This window comes from Fusarium vanettenii, assembly GCF_000151355.1.
Source record: "Fusarium vanettenii 77-13-4 chromosome 1 genomic scaffold NECHAsca_8_chr1_1_0, whole genome shotgun sequence".
In the NCBI taxonomy this organism is placed as follows: domain Eukaryota; kingdom Fungi; phylum Ascomycota; class Sordariomycetes; order Hypocreales; family Nectriaceae; genus Fusarium; species Fusarium vanettenii.
The window spans coordinates 832764-852019 of record NW_003315876.1 but is presented as its reverse complement, the minus strand read 5'-3'; the positions used below and the strand labels follow the sequence as shown (position 1 = coordinate 852019).

The following is a 19256-nucleotide window of genomic DNA, read 5'->3' as shown; positions in this document are numbered from 1 at the left end:
TACAAAATCTTCTCCCTAAATACCCCTCGTACTTGTAATTGTGACAGTTGATTAGTGCTCACTTTGCAGCTGTCAACTAACGAAATGGAATGCATACCCTGGAGTTCACGGCTAGACCCGAGCGATCATTCCTTTCCCACGTTTTCACTCACAATGTCCTTATTCTTTGACGTTTTTACTAGTCTTGTTCTTTGGAAAGCATATAGACGCATGCAGCATTCCATTAAGATCATGTGTGGGTGGCTAATCTGACGTTGTGTTCTGGTAGTGAAGACCTGGGATATTCTCCCAGATGTAGGTTGATATGGTATTGGGTTTTAATACCGTCGTGTATCATGCACTGTGTATTTTTACCGTTGTGACTCATCGCTTCTTCTCGTCATCCATTGCATCCAGTGATAAAAAAAAGTAGGTTAATCGATTTGGGAGTGCGCCGTGTTTGATGTGGTTGAGGCTAGGGACAACAAATGAATGAGAAGAACACATTCTTGTTTCTCAATGACATCTTGGGTACACAAGATCAAAGAACACTCTAGTAAAAAGAGAATAGATATCGTATCAAGGTAGATTGATCATTAGCAGGTAGTTCCAGTAGACATCACCTATAATGGACCCTATATAGTACTCCTCATACGAGGTGTTCTCACTATACCTGACGCACTCCGTCTACTAGGAGGAGTATCTCTTTTTCGTGGTCCAAGATCCTTCAAAATTCTTGTTGCACTTGTCATACTCGTCACATCTGATGGATCTCGTCAAGTGCTGATTCAAGCGGAGCACTTACGACAGGACGAGTCAGGAAAAGGCAGTGGGCTTTATATGGAAGTGGATGAATGGAGAGCTCCATGACACCCATGATGACTCGTGAATAACGGCCCTTTTATGATTCCAAAAATCCCACTCACTCCCACGCCAAGAAAAAAAACCGGAGGCCTTTTTGGACCTTGCAGTGTTGCAACGGGTCCTGACGATGGTGATCAGCTACACTGACCCATAGATTGATAAGCAGATGCTACCCCGATGAACCAGGACTCCCCTACCGGATGAATTCGAGATGGTGTCACTTTTTCGGGAGATTTTTCTTACTGCAGACTGCAGCTTCCGGAAAGAGACGCTCCGGTGCCTGGACGAAGTGGACGAAGGAGGAAGCTGAATGTGATCGAGAACGGCCGAAATGAAGGATGCATCCACTGACGATGATACTTTACCCTCGTGGCCTTTGTGCATCCCACGCTGCTGCAACGGCAGCTACCGAAAGTATGTTTGCCCTAGGCTCGCAGATATGGCTATGGCGGGAATAGCTTCGCCGACTTCGGTGGTTGGAATGGAATGGATTGCACCGCCTCGGGCTACGGCGTCACTTCAGCCTCAAGACGCGTATGCATCATGAAGCTTACAAACTGGATGCAGCGGGATAGAAGCACTAGAAGGTTGGAAGTCCAAGCCTTGGCATTGTGACGTGAAACGCGCGCGCTTGAATCCACAGGCCGTCAAATTTGCCTCCAACACTAGACAAATCTATGCGCAACAGAATCTGCATCGGGGCGGCCGCCCTGATGCGACGCTAGAACATTGACCCTTGAACATTGGATCCTTGTAGAACACTTGGGATGGGATGCCGTTTTTGTGGCTTTGAGCCTTGTTCTTAAGCTTAAACCACGTCAAAGACGTTTTGCAATCCTGATTATTGCAAAATCATGCCAAGCTGAAGGAGAAACTTTAATTCAAGGCGGATTGTAAAAGAAGGGAATCATCTCCATCTTGGACAGCGAGTCTAATGCCGAATCGAGCAACATATTCCCGCGTTTTAAGCTCAACCAACGACCAGGGTTTATACAAGACCAACAGTGGGACTCAAGGGCGGATGAACTCTTAAGAGAGTAGAGACATGTTGGTTCGTTTGAGTGAATGTCATCCCAAGTGACGTGCGTCTTTTAGAGTATCCGTCTGACACTATAAACCAAACATTCACTGCGGTTTCAGGTCACATATCTACACTCATGCGCAACCTTTCTTCTATGGCTTCAGAATCAGATAGAGTACAACGTGCTACAAGCGTAATTTCGGCAGTGGGACCATGACCCCCCCGTTGGGATGGCGGCCCGCAGGTGCCCTGTTCGCTGCTACACACACCCAAGCCCAGGTCATTACGTAGATTCCAGCCTAGTCCAAAGTACATACACTTTCAAGGCTGGGCAGAAAGTCTAAGCAAGAGACGGGGCCTACACATCGGCCGTCGGTGGGATGACTCGCTCCGGGGTCCATGGAAGAAGTGGAGGATCGGTATCATGTAGAGTACCTTTGGCCAAGCTGTTGGGAGACGAGACTAGGAAGGTGGGATAGGGCAGAGGCTTGATGGAACTTAAAAGAGCCGCCTTGCCACTCTTCCAGAACTCTTCTCTCGATCGAAGCAGGATTACACCAACTCATCCATTCTCTCTCTTACACATCCTACCACTCTTTCACTATGCGAAGCCAACTCCTCGCTGCTGGCGCCCTCGCCACGGGTGCCATGGCTGCTCGCCCTTTCCTCGAGCAGCCCGACACCGGCATCGACCTCGTCCTCGGTGATCTGCCTACTGGTGAGCTCCCCAAGCTCGACCAGATGATCGGCATCCCCGACTTTGAGTGGGCGGCTCAGAACTACCTCCCCATCGAGAACTACACCTACTACCGTAACGGTGCCGCCGGCGAGTTCTCGTACCGCAACAACCTCGAGGTCTTTCACCGATACCGCTTCAAGCCCCGTGTCATGGTTGACATTACCAATGTCGAGAGCACTCTGCCGTATGTATAGAGAAGAATGCGAAATGAAGGTGATGCTGATTGGGTTTAGTACTACTATCCTGGGCCACAACTTCTCTGCCCCCTTCTTCATCAGCCCCTGTGCTCGTGCTGGCAACGCCCATCCCGATGCCGAGCTGAACTTTGTCAAGGGTGCTGCCGAGGGTGACATTCTCTACATGGTGAGCTCCTATCTCTCGGCATACACATCAAGTCGCTAACATCGGGTAGCCCGCCCTCTACGCCTCCCGCACCATTGAGGAGATTGCCGCTGCCAAGGCCAAGGGCCAGGTCGTCTTCCAGCAACTCTACCTCACCTCCAACGACACCGAGACTCAGGAGCTCTTTGACCGCTCCAAGAAGGCTGGTGCTGATGCCCTCGTCTTCACCGTCGACTCTGCTGCCGACGGCAACCGACACCGTGCTGCTCGCTTCGGTGTTGGCTCTGCGTAAGTTGTACCCTTGAAGTAACATTAACTTGGACTAACATGGCTAGTGACTCGGACTACTCCTACATCACCTGGGACTACTACAAGAAGCTCCAGAAGATGACCGATCTCCCTATCATTATCAAGGGCATCGGTTCCGCCAAGGACGCCCAGCTCGCTGTCAAGCACGGTGCCCCTGCCATCATCCTCTCCAACCACGGTGGCCGCCAGCTCGATGGTAGCCCCTCTGGTCTTGAGGTTGCTCTTGAGATCCACGAGGAGTCCCCCGAGGTCTTCAAGAAGATCGAGGTCTATGCCGACGGCGGTGTCCGCTACGGTGCTGATGTCCTCAAGCTGCTGTCCCTTGGCGTCAAGGCTGTCGGTCTTGGCCGTCCCTTCATGTACGCCAACGTCTTTGGTGTCGACGGTGTCAAGAAGGTCATCGACATTCTCAAGCACGAGATTGCCATTGATGCCGGTAACCTGGGTGTCCCTGACATTCACAAGATCAACCCCAGCTACGTCAAGTGGAACGTCAACAGCTGGAACCAGTAAATATTCTGTTAGGACTGGCTATTTGAGCCATGACCTCATCTGTACATATATTCAAGTGTTGATATTTTAAAAGTTATAGACAAACAATGTACATTTCTTGCGACATTTGACACGCTGTGCACATTGTGTTACTATGGCTGTGGTATCCTTGCTGAGTGATTGTAGTCAATCCTTCTCAATAATGTTTTGTATTCTACAACCTCGATGAAAGGTGAGACATATAGACTCACTCATGTCTTTCTCTGCTGATGACGAGTTGAGTAGATTACTCACATCTCACAAGTTCCCTCGGCTACGAAGAGAGAACAAGAACCTGTTGCTGACATTCAAGTGGACCATAGCAAATGCCGAAGAAGAACAAAGTAAACATTGCACAAAATGTGTACAAAGTCGAAATTCAAAAATGCAAGACTTGCATCATGCGGAAACCAGGCGCTGAAACAAGCAAAGCAAGGTCCTGTCTTTTTTGTTTTTCTGCGGAGCCATTGCTCCCGCTTGCAGAGCAGATCTAGAGCATGCGGCCTTTGGTTGCCCGAGGATCTGAGATCTCTTGAGGACTCGTAGAGGAAAAGAGAAGAAGAGAGTGTTGCTATGAGACATTGTTTTCTTCTTTTACTTCGATCGATGGGTAGTTTTCTTTTGCCTCTCTCATCAACTCCGGCGCCCCGAGCCAGCCGGGTCCGGCTCTCCCGAGATCAACCGGGGCAACGACCTCCGATGGGGACGTGCCGGTCCACGGATATTCCCTGCTGCAGAGACAATGTCTTGACGTCTCTTCAGCCCCATGGCAATCAACAAGGACCAAGGAAATATTCCGTGCATTCCCTTGCCTCGGATGACATTTTGTGCTTCTGCATCACCGCCCCTCCCGCATCCGATGTTGCAGCCTCTCCCGATCCGGCGAGGTCATTCATAGGCCACTTCAAGGCTCCACAGGATGTCGTCTTCAGCTTGTGTCGTGCAGCTGTAAACATGGATCACCCTCGATCTCGGGGGCGGCCCCACGGGGACGCATCTCCGTTTTTGTTAGATGCCGTCCTTGTATAAATAGCTTTACCCCGAGGACATATCTCCTCTCTTGTGCTTGATTCTCTTTCTGGGTTTTCTCATCCTCTACTGCTTCTTGGTCATACTCTCGTGACTTCCTCTGCTTACACAGAGTTCATTCAGCTCCATCACTCCTCGAGCAAGGCCTTGTGCCTCCCGCTCACCAATCCCCTTCATTTCACAACTGCCGGCCTTATCCTTGTTAACACGACCCTGAATCTTCCGTCGTGCAGGAGAGCCTCGTCACCCCGACCTCTTGATTGAGGTAGCTCTTTTCTCTAGCAGTACATTTCGAATAGCTTCAAGATGCCCGGCTCGATTCGATCCATCAAGCGTCGGCCGACGGCCAAGTCGGCTGCGAAACGTATCAGCCGCATCTTTCGTCGTTCGAGCATGGAGGAGAATGAAGGAGGCTCACCCAGCGATCAAGGTCAACCCGCCAAAGACTCATCTGAGGGATCTCGACCCTCGACGTCGTCTCGATACTCGACCATCTCCCGAATTACCACCCGTGAAGAAGCCGACGTCCCTGCTCTGCCGCCCAAGGATCAGTCACGCCCTATTCCCCCAAGGTTCAACACTGAGCCGGAGAATGAACCTGAGCTCCCGCCTAAGGAGGTTTCTCGTCCTCTTCCGCCTAGATTCAACACCGAGCCTGAGAAGCAGCCCGAGGCGTTGACTCCTCTTCCCCTTTTTGCACCCAAGCCTGTGAAGCCGGAGCCAGTTGTGCAGCAGCCGCAGCCACCAAGGGAGCTACCCAAGCCAATTGAGAAGAAGATTGAGAAGAAGCCCGAGCCTGTTCTAGAGAAGAAGCCTGCGGTGCCTGCTCCTAAGGTGCTGCAGGGGCCAGAGTCCCCGATCTTACCCACGAGGCAAGTCAGAGAGGAGCCCAAGGAGATCAAGCTCGAACCCAGGGCCCAGCCAAAACCCGAACCCAAGATTCAGCCAAAGGTCGAACCCAAGATCGAGCCAGCACCAAAGGTCGAGTTCAAGCCCAAGCCTGCTCAGCCCAAGATCGAACTCGCAAAGAAACCCGTCCTCCCCCCTCCTACGGTTGAGGATGCACCTGAGAGTCCGACTTTCCCTATCCAGAAGCCCGAGCCCGAACCCAAGATTGCGCCAAAGCCGGCTCCAGCAAAGAAGCCAGAGCCAGTGAAGAGGCCCTCGATTCCTGCCCCTACTGTTGAAGATGCACCAGAGCCTCCTACCCTGCCGGCCAAGGAGGTCAAGGAGCTCCTGACTGAGATCAAGCCCAAGGCCGAAGCTAAGACTGCACCAAAGATTGAGCCGAGGGTCGTTCCCAAGACCGAACCAAAGGTCGAGCCCAAGATTATTCCCACGGCGGCACCCAAGGCCGAGTCAAAGATCGAGCCAAAGGCCCAACCTGTCGTGGAAACCAAGACTGAAATCAAGGCTCAGCCTAAGATCACCCCCAAGGTAGAGCCAAAGGTTCAGCCTACCATCGAACCCAGGACTGTTCACAAGACTGAACCAAAGGTCGAGTCAAAGGTTGAGCCCAAGTCCGAGCCCAAGATTGAACCCAAGATCCAGCCAAAAGTTGACGCCAAGATCGAACCCAAGGTTGCCCCCAAGACTGTTCCCGTGGCTGAGCCAAAGATTGAGCCAAAGGTAGAGCCAAAGGCTGCCCCCAAGACTCAAACCAAGACTCAACCTATCCCCGAGACCAAGGTTGAGCCCAAGCCGGAACCCAAGATCGAGGCCAAGATTCAACCCAAGTCCCAGCCTCCAGTTCAACCCGTCCAGCAAAGACAGACCCCCAAGATTGCATACTCAAAGCCCGCCCCTGTCCCCGCCGAGACGACTCGCAAGACCCCCCAAGTCAAGCCAGCACCAAGAGCACCAGCTCCTCCCAAGGTCGCCTCCATCTCGCCTAGCCCCAGCGTCTCAGCCGCCCCATCAACAGCTTCAGGACCCAGTGCCGCCTCTGCCCCAGAGACCGCCTACATCTCCAGCTTCACCTCCGCCCCGTCCACCTTCCAAGCCCCAAGCCCGGCTTTCACGCCCACAACAGCTCCAGCTCCCTACACAGCTCCCGCTCCGGAAACAGCCCCGGCCCCAACCATGGCTGCGGCGCCCGAGGTTGTCATGTCGATGCTCGCCTGGGCTTACCCAGAGCCTGCCCCTATCCCTAGCCTGGCCTCGACTCCTCGCCGGGCTCGCTCGCCTTCCATCTCTTGGCTCACTGCTTCTGCTTGAGTCAAATCACAAATTGAATGAAAGCAAGGTGGGATTTCTCTTCACTTTGCCGTAAAAACAACTTTTTCCTAGTTTGTCTTGATAACTGTTACGATGGGTTGATATTTGAACGAGGGCGAAGTTTGTAACTATTATAAGACCGGTCCGAATAAACAGTAAAATCAATGCCTGTGTCTTTGAGTGAAGTTGGCTTTAATCCAGACACCACTATCCAGATACTGTTGAAGTGCACATTAAAGATCCACCCCGACAAAGTACAGGTGGGAGACAAGGGCAGCCTTGAAGTTGTCCGTAGTGCTGCTATGACAAAGGCCTTGTCTTCACTGAGAGTCTGTACATACACTATCTTCAACATGACATGATTTCTACTGAGAGCTCTCCAAAACACCCTCCGAAATCAGACTCTTGACAAAAGCAACAGCTCCCTTGATAGCCACAGGCGGAATCTTTCCATCCTCATCAAACGAAGGGTCAAATGACGCAACTGTCAGTGACACCGGCCTTGTCTGCTTCGGAATCATGCTCATGCATCCCTCAAGATCATCCTCCAGCAATCCACCAGGTGCAGAGAACTTGTTGACGTTTCCAATAGAGGTATCGAGACTATCGAGGTCCAAGTGGACCATTGTCTCTCCGAGGGACTTTTCTTGAAGAATCTTGAGCAGTTCCGCTTCAAATTCGACGTGTTTGTCCACGTTGCCCCAGATAACGGGGAAACCGGCCTCGATAACCCGCGAACGCTCGAGCTCCGTCACATCGCGCATGCCGCAGTGTACAAGGTCCTTCTTGAGATCTAGAGGTTTAAAGTTAGGGATGCTCGCCAGGAGTGTCTTCCAGCAAAGACCCGCCAGCATGGCCACGGGCATTGAGTCGAGATACCCACTAGCCAGCGCATCAGGCGTGTTGAAGTCATCATGAGCATCAAACCAGACACAGCTGGGCACAGCGCCGCGGGCAGCAACTACACCAGCCTGGACGCCAACAGTGGTGGAACAGTTCCCGGCGAGGATGACGGGGAATGAACCCTCTTGGATGACCTGCGTGACGGTCTTTGAAGTGCGGCGCAGAAGCTCAAAGAGACGGCCAATATCGCCTTCATACTCATCAACAGGTTCAAGTTCAATCTGTCGAACTGTGACGCCTTGTTTGCAAATGGCATCGATGAAGCCGGCCTTGAGAAGAGCGGTTGGTCCACCACCGACGGCGACGTCGCGGGCGCCGAGATGGTAAGGGGAGTAAATGACGGTGATTGAAGTAGAAGGAGGCATTTTCTCAGTCTTGGGTGAAAAGGATAGTGAGGAGTTGGAAGACGATGTCCAAAGATGCTTGTTATAAGTCGGCACGCGTGCTGTTGTCAATCCAAGGGCGTGAGTCGAAGGGCGCCGGATGAAGCTTTCCAATCCACAGCAAAGCATCGAGTTCATTTGTGTCTGAAGAAAGAAGGAGGAGAATTCAATTGAAGAGATTTTCCACCTCTCGGGAACCTTTTATAATGCATCCGACGAAATGATGAGTCGGTCATTGCATTGCCGCCTTTCCTCCAAAGTTGAAGCGCGATGGATATCGTAGAGGATGAGACGCAGTATGATCAACTGAGGGATTGAGAGCCAATCAGCTATTGTATAATAGCATCATGCGTGAGGAGCAAATGTAAGGATGGTTACTATTGGAAAGTTTTGCCGAGTTGAGTCAGGAAGTTGAATGACTGTTTGGAAGTTGTGGTAGCTCATCTCCCCAATATTGGGGTTATTAACCACACTGTTGCTATGTCCACTTCAACAAAGGCATGGGCTCGAAGCAATGAGGCAGGCTCAGCTCAAACACTTCCAACATGAACCGGGCATCCTTAGAGAAGCCGGAGTCAGAGACCCCATATGTCTGATTCAACACTCATACTACATCTCCTGTCCCAAGTTGCGGATCTATCCCGCCCTAAAACCCATGTAACCTAACCAATCGCGCCAGCTGGAAACAACTTACAAAAGCGATAATCCCACTAAGCATACTCCCGCTCTTCCCCTCCTCGGCGTTCTCCAAACAGGTATGCCGCCTCGAGACAGAATCGTCCGTGGCCTCTGTCCATCCTCCTCTCGCTGCCGTAGCAGATCAGCACCGCGTCCACGATTCCGCTCAGGATGCCTTCCATAGCGCCCATGACAGAGTATCCGATGAAACTAGCCATCAGACCCACGACATAGGCGTACGCAGACCCGCGAATCCCCACTCCGTCCGGCATCTGGATCTTAAGCTGCTTGGCAGTAATGACCCATCCCGCAAAACCAAGACCCGTCGCCATAATAAGGCGCGTCGCTACTAGTAGCAGCTTGGCGAGTCGATATGGAAGGAGACCATTAGGCTGTGCCCGGTGGCGTAGAACTCGTGGCGTCAATGTCGTCGTCGGAATCGCTGGAGATACAAGCTCCATCTGGTCCAGTCCTCTAGCTGAAGTAGCCAAGTTTTGCGAGTGAATGGCCGCATGAGTTATAGTCAGAGGGTTCATGAGGGCGACAACAGGCGTCGGGATCCAGAACGAAGCTATGTTGGCCACCACCGCCCCCAGTTTTCTAGGGAGGAAGATCAACGGAGCTCGGATTAGCAACGACAGTAGGGTCGACTCGCAGATGCTGCCAAATATCGTCGTGAGCGCATGGTTGAGTGCAGCCGAGACAATCTCCCGCGAAGGCGTGGGAGGCCCGGCGTTCCTGTGAAAGTACCACTGAGACACAGTCGCCGCCGTGGTTGCACGATGGACAGCGTTGATGACCGACACGGTCCACATGTACAAGAAGATAAAGGCGGCTCCGAGCCACCAGCTAGAGAGGCGGATCATGAACCTGGCCAGTGACTTGGAGAAGTAACCGCCCATGAAGACTCTGGTGAACATGGCGAGCCACGCCCACGTCCAGACGACAATCAGTGCCAGGCACCCAAACCCGACGAGCAGCAACGCCGAGTTCTGGGCCAGAATTCTGCTAGAGAACTGCAGAATCTCGATCGCTTGCTGGATAGCCCGTCGCCCTCGTACCACAAGAAAGATCCATAGGATGCACGCGGCAGCAGGCACCACAGAAGCCCATCTCATGACTGAATCCTGGAGACTCGTTCCATGCGTCCGGCCCTTGAATGATGACACGAACGAGTAGATGGAGAAGGAGAATAGAATGGCTGGCACAGCGACCAAGATGGCGCTGACAAGCGCTCTCACAAAAGACCGTAAAGTCGCAAGCCATACAAATGAAATAAGGACGGCTACTACAGTGTCCACCGCGAGCATGTGAAATGACTTTTGCAAAGTCGTGTAGATGGTGTCTCCAACAGGACTTTTCCGCGGTGCTGTGTGCAGCCATACCAGAAAGAAAGTCGATAACATCGCTGCCATGCTGATAAGAAAGATCCAAGCGAAGAAGGGATCGTGTCGGAATATCTCGCCCTCAAAGTACTGCATCGTCGTCTGTACATGCTCCGCTTCTGGAGGTTCATCCTGTCGCATGTTGCTCATGTCTGTTTCGGTTGTCGATCCCCGGCGTGCCATGAATGGTGTCCGCTCCGTGTCGCTGCCCTTAAATCGTTGGAAAGCTGGAGGACTGCTCTCTCGCGGAGTCTCAGCCCCCAGGAGCGAAGCTGGGGGATCCTCATCTGGATCATCCTGCGACTCAAGACCGACGTCCACCATCTTGCCCTTCGCATCGGTTCCACGGTCGCTGTCTGCGTCGGTGCTTGAACGAGGTTCATCCTCATTCTCTTCCAACAGCGCATCCCGTGCCAGGCCGGGTCGATGCGCACTCCGCGTTCCGTTCCAGCTGCTCCGGATGCCGCGTCGCATACTCATGTCCCGATACGGATGGTCCTCATGGTTCATGCTATCCTCTAGTGATGCACGGCTGTGAGCATCTGACTCGACGCTATCGACCAGTTTGCTCGCAGCTGCGACCCGTCTTGACCTCTGGAGGGCAAACATATCAGCCGCCTCTCTGTCCCTCTCTTCCTCATCATCCTCTTCCCGGAATTCGTCCAAGGTGCTGTGAAATAGAGGGGCATCTTGAGCTGCCGAGATTCGTGACCCAAAGGCTAGCTGACTGAATCGCGAGCCACCGCCCGTCTGTTGATACGGGTTCCCTCCATAGCCCCGACCCAAGAAAGACCTGCTGGGGTTCCCTCGACCTGTATCGCGCTGGTTTCGTGAGGGACGCGATGTCCAGTCGGACTGTCTAGGAGGGGTATCGTTGTCGGCCTGTCCGAAGTTGGATATCCTCGACTGGGACTGGGCCAGGAATCTCGATGCATCTGGGAGGCTCAAGTTAGCGTGCTTGCGGTGAGAGGGAGGCATGAATCATTCAACGAACACTCAGAAAACATCGCGCCCTTTCCACACCTTCCACCTCACGTGCGCGTGAGCACGCAGAGACGAGTGTCGCCTCTGGTTGTATTTCCGACGTGACGTAGCGTGAGCGGAGGTGGGAGAGCAGGCAGCGGATGGTGTAAGCGTCGAGTCTGTTTGACCGGGTTATCTATTGGCAAAAGATGTGATTGCAGTCGGTGGGTAAACAAGTGTAAAAAAAAGAATGGTCGCCCGGGGGGGAAACAGAAGCCCGAGGAGAGGTTATGAAAGGTTAAAAATGGATGCAGAGTCAAGTTTGCAGACGGGATGGATGTCAAAAGGTTAACAAAGTACAGAGAGGTCATGAGGCGAGGCGGCAGATGGCAGATGGATGAGGCGCCCCCGGCTTATCACTGGTTCCGCAGCGTGTGAGTCGCTGACCGATTGCAGGCAGATCCGCTATCGCCAGGCAGAGGACCCTTGTAAACAGGCCCGTACTTGGAGGTACCTAGGATTTGTAGGTGCACCTGCGCGAGCGGTCAGAGGCCCAGGCGCCACAGGACACAGGCAGCCATTGGATTGAATGCGGAAAAAGGCACACGACACGGATGTATCGCGAGGCATGTGTCTTGACTCTCAGTGCCGCTAATGGATGGATGAGGATACTTGCACGTGAGGTACTAGTCCTGACGCAGATGCACGCAATCCGTCGTGACCAGCAGACAAAGTCCACTCGGGGACTGCGATGCATGGATCTGATGTTATTCTGATTCTAGCAAGCGAAGAGTTTGTTGTTTTCTGCGAGGGTGGCTTGCAGGTTGACTGGCTGGGAAACAGTCTTCCACTGGTTATTGTATCATTTCCAATCCATCTTTTGCTCTCGTAACTCTTCGATACTATCTCGGCACCTGAGAGTTGATAGATCAGGTCTCGTGTCCCTCAAACATGGACTTTCCTTGAGACTCTCATCTTGATCCAGATATCAAACAACCACAACGGATGACTTTTATATCAAAGACTCCGGATCAAACGACCTCTCAAACATCACATCTCCAACAAGACGACATCAACTGACTTCCTATCCCCCACTGCAACCCGTCGATTCGTTATCGCTGCACATCGATCCCCGTCCGAGTTGCGTCACCAGTAAAACCGCCTAGGAGGACCCCCTAGGCCCCATTCGGAGAGGCTCCTCCAGGCACGGGGTTTCTGTATGTGCCACCCAGACCAAGAATTAAATGGCATACTGCAGGTAGGCAATGACACCTTTGCCGGGCTATACAGACGTAATTTAGACTAAAATAAATAAATAAAAATAAAAATCATATAAATTATATTCTAAAGTCTATATGAACTCTTAGATCTATCTCATAAGCCTTTTATGCTGTGATTCAGCGATTGAAAGGCAGAGTAGGTACTTGCGCAGTGTGCCATTTTTTTCTTGGACCACTAGTGTGCTTTCCCGCTGATGCCGCCACCTGAATCACGTCCAAGGCCAAGGGTGAGGAATCCATCCCGCAGTGGAGTTCTCTTATTAGCTAGGACTTGTTCAACGGAGGCTTCTCCTGGCCGCTGTCGTACAGAGGAGAGGAGAAAGAAGCTTGTACTGGTCATCGCCCCGGTCTCAGTGGCTCGTGACAGCTCCCTCCCACCAAGCACCGAGACACTCAAAAGACCACACCGAGTCGTTCCATTCCCCCCAACACCTGACCTCACCTCAACCGCTCGCTCTGTATACCTGACTGTCTCTGCATCTGCATCTGACATTACCATCTTTACCCCCAATTCTTAACATTCTCAGTTGTTTAACCATTTACCCTTTTTTGTGTTATTTTTAACCATTTAGATTCACTTCCTTCTTTGTTACGTGTTGGGGGATTTATACTCTGACTCTGCCGAGACGCTATCTTGAACCATCGTTGCGCCGTACACGCCTCAACCGATCCCAAACTTCTGCCACCCAAAACTGTCTTATCTTGGTCGTCCACGGCTCAGATTCGCCGCACGTCATCGTCATAATAAAGTCTTCTTCTGCAGTATCTGAACTTGCACTTGGACCTTGACCTTGCTTCACCACCAAAAGGACAGCTCGCACGTGCTCTCCTCCTACTTAACTTGCCGCCGCCCCATTGCGAAGCTTCCCAGACGGAACAACTTCTCCCTCTCTCCTCCAAACCCCTTTCTCTATCTCCTTCTCTCACCCCTAGCTCTCGTCCTTCCCATGTCGGCCACACCGTGGGACTACATCGCCAAGCTCGTCTGCATCGGCGACTCGGGATGCGGCAAGTCCAGTCTCACCATCCGCCTTTGCGAAGGCCGCTTCTCTCCTCATCACGACGTCACCATCGGCGTTGAATTCGGCTCCCGCATCGTCCCCGTCGGCCCTCCTCACTCGAAACCCTCATCCTCCGCCGTTACAGACCCCGACGCTCCCGCCGAGTCCGCTGATGGCTTGCCCGAACCACCGCGAGACGACTCCGCCACCCCTCAGAAGCACATGAAGTTGAGCCTCTGGGATACGGCTGGCCAGGAGACGTACAAGTCGGTCACGCGGTCCTACTTCCGCGGTGCGAGCGGCGCTCTCCTTGTCTTCGACCTCTCCCGCAAGCAGACCTTCCAGCATGTCACCGACTGGCTCAACGACCTCCGGCAGATCGCCGAGCCCGACATTGTGGTCATACTCGTCGGTAACAAGGCCGACCTTACGCAGCAGGACGACAACCGCCGCGAGGTGACGCGCGAGGAGGCCGAGGAGTGGGCCAAGCGGAACGGCGTCATGGAGTATGTCGAGACGAGCGCAAAGAGCGGCGCCAACGTCGAAAAGGCCTTTATGCGCGTGGCCGAAAGGATATACAACAACATACAGGCTGGCAAGTACGACCTCAACGACAGGAGATCTGGCGTCAAGGGGCCGGCCGCCGGAGGGAATCGACAGGTGAAGCTGAGTGGTGACGCCGCCAAGTCGACTGGAGGAGGTTGCTGTTAATCAGTCTGTGGCGGGAAAACAGGGCAAAAAGAGGAGGAGAGGTCTACAGGCACACGAGCATCATGATACCCAAACAGCCAGCAACCGTTGTCATCATCCAACAAATGTATGAATTGAAGCTCCCATGATGGATTGTACACACACACAAAACACACAAGTAATGCATAATACACTGTCGGCCATAATAGGCTGCTCAAGACTCTACCAAGGAAAAAAATTGAAGTTTCTCATATTGCATTAATGACGCAGAGTAAATCTCATGACTGTCTGGTTTTGTTTCTGATGATCACTCCTCCTCGTTCTTTTCCCCATGCTCGCTTTCCCAACCAACCATGTGAACCATCTTTTCCGTAAAGATCCCCATGTCCTTCTATATCCTCAGTATTCGAAAGTCGAATAATACACAGACACGCCTCAAGTGGTGTTACAAGGGACGGCTCGTCTAGATTACAACATGTAATCGTGAAAAAGGAGGCTTTTCAACTCGGCAGAGAGTCGGGTACCTCCTTAGTCGGTAACTCGCCAGTTGTCGAACCACTTCATGTACTTATACTGTCGGTGGTTGCCGGTCATACCCCAGCAGATGGGGAGGAAGTAGATGTAGAGGCCGATGATGACGGTGTACAGAAGGCCGTAGACGATGGCCTTGAGCGTGTTGTTGCGGTTTCGCACAAACCAGTCGACCAGGAAGCCAAAGGTGAGAATGGCAAAGTAGAGAGCCGGGTAGTAGTGGTGCACATAGGTGACACGAGCCATAATAACAAAGGGAAGATAGTGGAGGAACCAGCCGGCAAGGGGGTACAGAGCCGAGTAGTGGATGTGGTCGATCTCGTCCTGGTTGAGATCGTTGAAGCCACGCTGCCACCTAAGGATGTACCAAACAACGACCAGACCAGCAACACCGAGAGAGGCAGTAGAACCCCAGTAGACAAGAGGGTTGCCGAGGAGGAAGTACTTGACGATGTCATCAGCCCAACCACACATGCGGAGACCGACATGGAGGATAGGCCACTGCCACCACTTGGAGGCAAGGTCATCCTGCTTGTCAGGGTCGGGGACCAGGGCGTTGTTGGAGGTCATCATGGCAACGTTCAGGTGGACAAAGTCGTGGAAGAAGGGAGACCTGTAGACACCAGCCTCGGCAGGGGGGACTAGCTAACGTCAGTATCATGGCAATCGATCGGTTTCTTTCAGATAAACTCACGCTTGTCATTCCAGTGAGCCTCGACGTTCCAGTGAGTGTAGGTGTCGCGGGGGTTGTTGTCCTTGGTGCAGGTAACCTCAATCTGCTTGAAACCCCACTGAGGGAGGTTGACGTTGCCGGCTCGGAGGTAGCAGCCGAGAACCTCGTGCTTGAGACGGAAAGCAGTGGTAAGAGTCCTGATCTTGCTGCGGTCACGAGAAGCAGCATCTCGAACAACCTCAATCTTCCAGTGATCCTTGTCGTCACCAACAGTCAGGTTACCGTAGGAAGAAACCTCCTTGTGGCCTCGGGTGATGGGGGCAGCAATGTCGTGAGAGTGCAGGTTGCGGCCAGTCTGGGCGTGGATGAGACGGATGACGGAGCCATCGCCAATGAAACGGAGATCAGCCTCGGGGTTGTAGTCATCATCTCGGCGGTTAGGGTAGAAGAACCAGTCGTTGTTGGTGTCCTTGTGGTGGTAGCAAGTAACTTGCTGCTGCTTGGAACCCTCGGGGTAAGTCTGGACGTGAGAGTGAAGAAGACCACCACCGTAACCCATGTTCTTGATAGTCGCACGAGAACCAATCGCAATCTCGAGAGGGCTGTCCTTGCCGACCTGAGTACCCTTGAGGTTGGCCTGGAAGAGGGAGCTCATCTGGGCATCACCAGGGCCGCTGCGGTCAAGGATGGCGAAGTGGAGAGCGAAGGAGATGAGGTAGATCAGGAAGGGGATGACGATGAGGCCGACGACACGGGTAAGGACGTGAGCACCGAGGACAGTCTAGGGAATGTTAGCTGCTGGATATTCCACACGATGCAATTGCACCTACCACGGGCATCTTGGTGTCGCCAAACTTGCGCCAGAGATCCTCAATGGTGTAAAGACCAACGAGAGCAGTGACGAAGAGACCAACAAGCTTGACACTGCACACGCAGCCAATGCTGATACCAGTCGCAAACAGCCAGAAGAACCACTCAGGCTCGAAGCTCTGGTGGCGCTGGTTGTGGAACTTGGCCCAGCAGAAGACGGTGGCCACAGTGCCGCACAGCAGCATGGAGTCGAGAAGGATGAAACGGCTGATGGTGGTGTACGAGTTCTCGCAGAGGACCATGAGAGTCACAAGCCAGACAGCAGGTCTGCGAAGCTGGAGCTCTCGCGCGGTGAAGTAGGCCAGGGGAATGCAGAAAATACCAAAGGCGGCATTGAAGATACGCATGATGGTGTAGTTGACTTCCTCGGGGTATTTCTCGCCAGACTTGAACTCGAAAGTACCATTGTATCCAGCAAGAACTCCGGAGAGACCAACGAGCATCTTGCCCAGAGGAGGGTGGACATCGAAGTAGTACTCATGCTTGATATAATAGCTTCCGAACTTGCCAAAGCTGCACAGCTACGATTAGCAAAGGTCATCTTGATATTCAAAGACCAAGACATACTGAGCCTCATCCCAGGTAACAATGTTGCTGATACCAATCTTGTATAGTCGAGTAAAGATAGCAACGGCCGTGAAGATCAGCGGGGCAATGATGAACTCCCACTCGTCGAGAACCTGGAGGAAAGAGGTCTCCTACGGAAGCAGTCAGTACAGGTCAAGCTGGAGGCATCTCGTGCTTGATGGCTGACCTTCTTGGCGAGCTTCTTGTTATCCTCGGGCTGAGGAGTCGGGGGCTTGAGGCCAGGTTGCGACGCAGCGACGTTACGCTGCCTCAGACCATCGCCCAGGTCAGCGCCCGAGGCGACGGCAGCCTTATCGGCAGCCATGATTTATTCAATCGTGCGAATGTCGGTTCGTAGTCAAGGTCTCGATGGTTTCTGAGGAGGAAGAGCGGATGGGCGAAGAGAAAGGGGGTAAGCTGGCTGGGCTGAAAATACGAAGCAGCCGAGCTCTGAGGGAGAGAAAAAGACCGGACGAGCTGTCAAGACTCAAAGGGAGGACACCAGCTTCAACGACGAAACAACGGGTCGTCGTCAATGGAGGAATCCACAACCGAGGGACCTGAATGGCAAAGGCCTGTTAAAAATGACCAGGCTAAAGAAGAGAAGAAAGGGTTGAAGAAGAAAGTCAAGTCCCAAGACCGGAGCAAGGTCGTAAGTCGAGAAAGAATTCAGGTGTTCTAAGAATATGCGACGTCCCCTGAAATGCCACCTATGCTCTACCAGGCCTGTCACGCTAGCAGAGCACTTCCCCCGTGGCGCCAGCTCCGGAACAGTCGAGCACCCCACTTCAGCCGCCTCAGCCCTCCAGGTTCCTGTCGATAGCGGCGTCGCAGTGGAGATGTTTTAGGGGAAAATCGGCGGCAGGGATCGTCTGCGGGTGTGTGGGTGGACGGTTGGTTGGAATGGACTCGTCGAGGGAAGAAGTACGCGTCGCGACGACAGAGTTAGCATCCAATCATCAAGGTCGCGTGGCCCAATGGCAAGGCGTCTGACTACGAATCAGAAGATTCTGGGTTCGATCCCCAGCGTGATCATTCTTTTTGGCTTCTTTGATATTGTTTCAACGATGGTTGCTTTTTGCTTTCAGTTTGGTTCATTCTTTCTTCCTACAATTCAGTCTCTACTGCATTCATGCTGTATTTAGGGTTCTGTGCCTGATCGACCGGTTAGATCGGAGGCCTGTGCTCTCCTCACTCTCATTCGAGGAATACTTCCGTGAAGACATTCACTATTTCGAACTTTTGGCCTCGAGTAGCCAGGCGAACTAATAGTATCTGCCCTAGAAGAATTTGACTTTGGAAGATGATTTAGCTGTACTAGACTCCGAACTAGGTAGTTTCATCTTCTGCTCATCAAGAGCTTGTTTAACTGCTGTCGTCTGCTCCGACTCGGCCGAGATACGCTTTCCTTCCCCAGAGCCAAAACGCCAACTTCGGATGCAATGTTCTGAGACATACCAGACACAATGACGTCTTATTCACATGCAGATATTTAAATGCAGACAAGTCGAAAGCGATACAAGGATTTTGCATAGCTTACCTTCATCGTCGGCTGCACCCATCATCCTCGAACAGCCTTGGTCATGACCTCAAATACCCAGCTTGACCTTGGCTGAGACAGGTCAGATCGAGATCTTTTTTAACACAATTAAGCTATACACGGAAAGACTAAGCCCAGATAGATCATCGTGGGTAAGACAATTATTTGTTCTGCCGGTGCAAGACCAGACGTACCTGTATATCCGGTTCCATTGAAGAGGAAGCCCCATGACCAACGGTGTGACCGTGGATCAGTAATTCCTACGCCGGTAACTTTATGTAACTTGGATATCCGAACACGTTTACGCATTATTAATCACACTATAATCCACCTTGACAGTGACTATTCTTGTGTTGTTGAGCTGTATATCCGGACCCTGGTCTGACCCAAGACACGGTTCAACCCGTCCAGTACCCGCTATCGGAGTCAACAAACAAGCAGCAGCATCCCCAATGCCGGGTTGAACGGGGGCCGTAAGCAGCATACGGCAGCAGGGCTAGTCAAAAAATGGCCAGCTGAGGGCTGACAATGGTTCGCCTGTGGGGAACGGGATCCTCTCGGTCAACTCTCGGATGGAACAATCTCTGTCAAAAGCGGTTTGTTGGATGGGACTGAACTGCAGTCAGTGCAGTCATATGCTGGAAACGGGGCAGCTCCGCCGCCGGAAACCTCCACCGCCGTCCGCATGGTCCATACATGGTGCATGTCACTCGCGAGCAGCCGCTTCCATTGCCTTATGTCATCCACTTACTCACTGCATC

At 52.6% G+C, this 19256-nt stretch overlaps 6 protein-coding genes across 6 annotated transcripts; 3 read left to right on the top strand and 3 right to left on the bottom strand.

The window, feature by feature from the left end:
• Positions 1-2512: 2512 nt before the first annotated feature.
• On the top strand, positions 2513-3767 carry NECHADRAFT_30206 (uncharacterized protein; the record flags this gene model as incomplete). The annotated part of the gene is made up of 4 exons (XM_003049807.1): positions 2513-2787; positions 2837-2966; positions 3016-3233; positions 3281-3767. 4 exons carry the CDS (start codon positions 2513-2515, stop codon positions 3765-3767), a joined length of 1110 nt encoding a protein of 369 aa, XP_003049853.1.
• A 1118-nt stretch (positions 3768-4885) lies between these two features.
• Positions 4886-7194, top strand: NECHADRAFT_98558 (uncharacterized protein). The gene has a single exon (XM_003049806.1). The coding sequence runs from the start codon at positions 5121-5123 to the stop codon at positions 7029-7031; it is 1911 nt and encodes a 636-aa protein (XP_003049852.1). The 5' UTR covers positions 4886-5120; the 3' UTR covers positions 7032-7194.
• Positions 7195-7396: 202 nt separating this feature from the next.
• On the bottom strand, positions 7397-8299 carry NECHADRAFT_74229 (uncharacterized protein; the record flags this gene model as incomplete). Its single annotated transcript, XM_003049592.1, has 1 exon — positions 7397-8299. The coding sequence occupies one exon, from the start codon at positions 8297-8299 to the stop codon at positions 7397-7399; it is 903 nt and encodes a 300-aa protein (XP_003049638.1).
• A 728-nt stretch (positions 8300-9027) lies between these two features.
• On the bottom strand, positions 9028-11358 carry NECHADRAFT_30355 (uncharacterized protein; the record flags this gene model as incomplete). Its single annotated transcript, XM_003049591.1, has 1 exon — positions 9028-11358. One exon carries the CDS (start codon positions 11356-11358, stop codon positions 9028-9030), a length of 2331 nt encoding a protein of 776 aa, XP_003049637.1.
• A 2212-nt stretch (positions 11359-13570) lies between these two features.
• NECHADRAFT_29876 (uncharacterized protein) lies at positions 13571-14335 on the top strand (the record flags this gene model as incomplete). The annotated part of the gene is made up of 1 exon (XM_003049805.1): positions 13571-14335. The coding sequence occupies one exon, from the start codon at positions 13571-13573 to the stop codon at positions 14333-14335; it is 765 nt and encodes a 254-aa protein (XP_003049851.1).
• Positions 14336-14538: 203 nt separating this feature from the next.
• On the bottom strand, positions 14539-17280 carry NECHADRAFT_65195 (glycosyltransferase family 39; the record flags this gene model as incomplete). The annotated part of the gene is made up of 5 exons (XM_003049590.1): positions 14539-15486; positions 15540-16299; positions 16349-16901; positions 16956-17083; positions 17143-17280. The coding sequence occupies 5 exons, from the start codon at positions 17278-17280 to the stop codon at positions 14843-14845; spliced, it is 2223 nt and encodes a 740-aa protein (XP_003049636.1). The 3' UTR covers positions 14539-14842.
• Between the last annotated feature and the right edge of the window lie 1976 nt (positions 17281-19256).